Source organism: Vigna umbellata, chromosome 2 (genome assembly GCF_029865625.1).
Source record: "Vigna umbellata cultivar VRB3 chromosome 2, Vumbellata_1.0, whole genome shotgun sequence".
Classification (NCBI taxonomy): Eukaryota; Viridiplantae; Streptophyta; class Magnoliopsida; order Fabales; family Fabaceae; genus Vigna; species Vigna umbellata.
In genome coordinates, this window is record NC_142166.1 from 23,060,517 (window position 1) to 23,065,422 (window position 4,906).

Sequence of the window (4,906 nt, forward strand, 5' to 3'; positions counted from 1 at the left end):
AAACTTGGATTTGAAACTTTCTGAAACGTTGGTAAACACTTAGCAAAACATTGAATAAACTTAAAAGCAAATGTTGTATTAACTTTTTCACAACTTCTCTTGTGCCTAAAGGATTTTTTTCAAACAAAATACCTTGCCTATTATGAAATGTATGATGTAATGTCATGAGGGTGCATGAATGAATAAACACATGAGACCTTTGCTTTGTTTTTGTTTTTTTTTTTTTTTTTTTTTTTTTTTTTTTTTTTTTTTTTGCCACTCTCTCTTAATTAGACTGCCCATGTTTGAAACTCATTGTCAACATTGTCATCAAACCTAATGTACGTTCAAAACGTAATCATAAAATGTCAGGAGACGGTGAGCCCTCTAATGAGAAAGAGAAGGGTGTAACCATGAGTTCAAGTTCTCTTTATCGCTTCCTGCAGTCCAATTTGGCCTGAACCCGAGAAGGTGAGGGAAAAATAGGGACGAGAAGTAGATAGCTGAATGATTGTATGTGGAGCTAACATTTGTGTTCTCCTCATCTGGGGAGATATGGTTAACATAGAAACATGTAGGGCCCACAAGACTGCCCCAATTTTGTTGTGCACAATAAGTACGATTTGGGGAGGTGAAAAGGTTTGGGTAGGAAGGATTGCCCCAGTTGAGGGTTCCTTCTTGACATGACGATTGACGGGGAGACTTTACATTGTATTTTCACTTTTCATTTTCAATGTCTTTTCTTTTCTTCTAGTGATGATATCAGTCACCACATCATTCCTTCCCAGAGTTAAGTTCGTAAGAAAGACCAGGACGAACAATCTTCAGTCGGTGTGGACTTTAATCGGCTTGTAACGTGGCTAAATGGCAAACGGGTTATGAAAGAAATGGATAATGAAGGCCCAAATAAGTGTTTGACGGTTAAAGTTTTTAAACAAGAATCATTTGCAAGGTGCCCAGTCAACTGTCTTTAGAGATTTGAACTTCAGGCATCCTTTATTGTTGTTTTTTCTTTCCTTTTGGATCATTCTTTTTGTTGCTCCTGCTGTGGTCCTTTATGATACTTTCCTTTTCATTTTTGTTTTGTTTTTTTTTTGTAGAGATTTCCTCCTCAACTTTGGATGCTTATGATGTATGTTTTTGAGTTGACGTCGATATGCTAATGATTCTTGTCTAGGGTAATGAAAAATGATTACGACTTACGGCTCAAAGTGGGTGCAATTGATTAAACCTCTTTTATCATTTGGATAAAGAAAAACGGCCACACGTCATCCTGAAGCTTGCTTGACTTGCTTTCCACAACCTTAACCATGAGACGAAATTCTGTAGCGGTTGACACATCGACTTCATTTTTTTTTCGGTTTGTTTTTTTTTCTTTTTGCTCCCCGATCACGGATCATTGAGCATGGGCACAATGATGACAACTGCCCCAGTGTTATATCCACGACAATCTTTTGTTTTGAAGGGAAATGAAAAGGTTAGGGGTTCACGCAATAAGAAAGCGGATGCTTTAACGAGAAATGAACACAGGTTACCCCCGAAACTCTGAATTAGGAGAAGACTCTGCATCTTTGCCATTTCCAGTTATTGTGTTTTTTTTTTTTTTTTTTTTTTTTTTTTTTTTTTGAACGTACTATGCCCTAGACAACCTAATTGACAATGAATTCAACATGTGCATTTTTATTCTCTCTTTTTTTTAATCTTTCACGACATCCCTCAGGAACGAGCTGGTGCCAACCGAATATACCCGTGATGCTTTTACTCATGTGTGCTTAATTATCATTACCTTTATTTTCCTTCATTTACCTAAAAGCTCAGCGCGACATGCAATATTTCAAGAAGCGTGCAAACAAAAATTATGAATGAAACCATGCAGTATTTATTGAATGAAATAACGCAGAGTACAACAAACTTTAAAGATCATGTCAATATCCCTTAATATTGATCCCCTATCACGGAATCATCATGTGTAAAACTTTTTGACTGCACCCGAATTAACCGGTAATGGTAACTCCTCTCCATCCTTCCTTGTGAGAATTAGTGCCCCACCAGAAAATGCCTTCTTCACTACGAATGGCCCTTCATAATTCGGGGTCCATTTGCCTCTATGATCCTTTTGTATAGGCAAGATCATCTTCAACACCAGCTCGCCTTCGTGGAATTCTCTGGGATGCACCCTTTTGTCGAATGCATTTTTCATTCTTCTTAGTTCTTCGCTTGACTGGAAGGTATTCTGGTTTAAGTGGGAGCTTGTGTTGCACAATATCGGTATCCAAACTTGGCATGTCATTGTAAGACCAAGCGAACACATCCTTAAACTCCTTCAATAGGGCTTGCAACCCTTTCCTCACTTCCTTTTTCATGCCAGTACCGATTTTTACTTCCTTTCTCTTCTTCCTCTCCCCAGTTGAGTACTTCAACCTCTTCCAGATGGGGTTTTATCTCTTTAGACTCTTGCTCCACTAATCTCAAGAGCTCTGGAGAGGGTTCCGGATTATCTTCATAATCATCTTCCGTATTATCGATAGGGTGTTCAAAATTAGGAATATCGACATTGTTATTTTCAAAACTTTCATTGTCACGTCTGCATTATTTAAATTTATGAAAGAAAAAAAAAAGGAATAAATAAAAAAGGAAAAAAGATGACTAATGCGGAATGATGATAAAAGCAAACACGATTCGATTATCACGCTGAGCACAAAACTAAACGTCAACCCGTAAGTCATGAATCCTAAAGCCCCGGGTGAAGCTATAGGATTAATTAAAACTATTACATTTTATTCAAATTAAGCATCACGGGTAAACTCAGAGTTCCAATTGTTGAGTGGTGCATCTGGGGAGCCGGCCCGCACGAAACTTGAGCATTCAAAGCTATCTTCATCCTCCATGGCTGTTATATGGCCCGTGTTGATCCAACCAGCACTACGAAATTTTTCCCTGATGTCACGAATACGAATCTTTTCCACCCTGGGTTCACGCCTTTCTACACGAGCTAGACCGCACTCTCTCCTTTCTTCCATCAGCCTTCCGTTTTGTAAGGAAAGGGAGACGACGCCCGGATGATGACAGACAACTTTTCTTCAGCCTCTGGCACAGGGGTGGTTCTAGTGAAATGGATCACCAACGGCTCAGGCAGAGTTACGTCGGATTCTCCACCAATCTGTGTAAACACCTCCCCCTCCTTATCCTTGTAGCATACTTGCATCAAACCCCGATCCAGCAGGTCTTGCAAAACATACTCAAATTCACCACATTCCTCAATAGAGTGCCCATCATCCGGATGAAGCGCGCATGTTACATCCTCATCATAATCACCTTTTAAAAGGCCCACCTTTATTAGCGCCTTGAAGATAAACTTTCTGGAACTTCGGATTCCACCCGCGTCCTTTATCAACTCATATTTTTCATCCTCGATGGCATTCGTCGAGGCACTCTCATGCCCAGAAAGTGGGTTAGTCTCAATGCTGGGTTTATCTTCTTGAAACTTTAACCACCCAGAGTCGATTAGAGTCTGTACTTTGTGTTTAAAAGCCAGACATCTCTCAGTTGAATGACCAACACCTCCCCCATGATAACTACATTTGGCCTCTGCATCATAACCCCTGGGATACGGAGGTTGCATGGGCTTCATTGGACAAATAGCAACCAAACCCCTTTGGACGAGTTGGGGTAACAATTCTGTGTAAGTTGTAGGGATAGGGGTGAAATTAACAAATTGGTTCCTTCTTGGGTAAGTATTTTGGCCCGCATTCTGATTTGGATCTGCAATTGCCCCAGCCCTCCAAGTATCAGTTGGGAGCAATGGCGGTTGATAATACCCTTGTTGTTGTTGAGGCCTGGCTTGATGTGTGAACGCCGCATTAGCTGCAAGAGGGGTTTGCCCCAAGTATGGTCGGAAGCTATGAGCGGGAGCTTGACCTCTCCATACAGGCATTGCCGATGCCGCATGCACATCCCCTTCCTTCTTCTTTCCCGCATTGAAATTGGTTTTTTTGTAATTTGCAGTTGCGGGCGAACTGTATGCAATTTTCCCACTTTTAACCCCAATTTCTATCCTTTCGCCTATTATAATGATATCAGCGAAATTGGCAGACACGTTCCCGACCATGTGCTCGTAAAATGGCGGCTGGAGAGTGTTCACAAACATTGCCACCATTTCTCTATCATACAAAGGTGGTTCGACTTGTGCAGCTAACTCTCTCCACCGTTGGGCATATTCCTTGAAAGTTTCGTTGTCCTTCTTTGACATATTTTGCAGCTGTAAACGATCTGGTGCAACATGGGTATTGTATATGTACTGCTTCACAAAAGCATCAGCCAAGTCCGCCCAACAACGAATTCGAGCCGGCTCCAAATGGTTATACCAATTTAATGCCACTCCAGCCAAACTATCTTGAAAAACATGAATGAGCAGCTGCTCATCGTAAGCATATGCAGCCATCTTTCTGCAAAACATGGTTAGATGGTTCTTTGGGCATGTATTTCCCTTATACTTCTCAAAATCTGGCGCCTTGAACTTATGTGGAATTTTGACGCCAGGAACCAAGCTCAATCTGGCAACATCTCCGAATCCATAACTTTCATACCCCTCCACAGCCCTCAATCTTGCCTCTAGGCTCTCAAGTTTATCCTTTGCTCCATCGACATTACTAATTGCTCCCTGAAACAAAGTATGTGGTGCAGCCCCTGTAGAAAAGCCCTCTCCGGTAATCATAGGTGGCACCGGAGTTACTCGTATTCCATCAGACATGCTTGCATGCATTCCTTCATTTACCAGGGGTGCGGACATTACAACAGGTCCCTGAGTACTGATTGGCGGTATGTTGACAGTGGTAGGGAAAGAGAATGAAGCCTGCTCCCCTTCTGCGTATTCTCCCACAGGTGGGGTGTAACCTGGAGGTAATCCATACATTGGGAACGGAACAGA

At 41.5% G+C, this 4,906-nt stretch overlaps 1 protein-coding gene across 1 annotated transcript; it reads right to left on the minus strand.

Moving 5' to 3' along the window:
• Positions 1-2,998: 2,998 nt before the first annotated feature.
• On the minus strand, positions 2,999-4,693 carry LOC148203643 (uncharacterized). The gene has a single exon (XM_088107693.1). It carries the CDS (start codon positions 4,691-4,693, stop codon positions 2,999-3,001), a length of 1,695 nt encoding a protein of 564 aa, XP_087963819.1.
• Between the last annotated feature and the right edge of the window lie 213 nt (positions 4,694-4,906).

What these genes read in the sequence shown, in the direction of transcription:
- LOC148203643 (XM_088107693.1), bottom strand. Translation starts at nt 4,693, where the DNA reads ATGATTACCGGAGAGGGCTTTTCTACAGGGGCTGCACCACATACTTTG.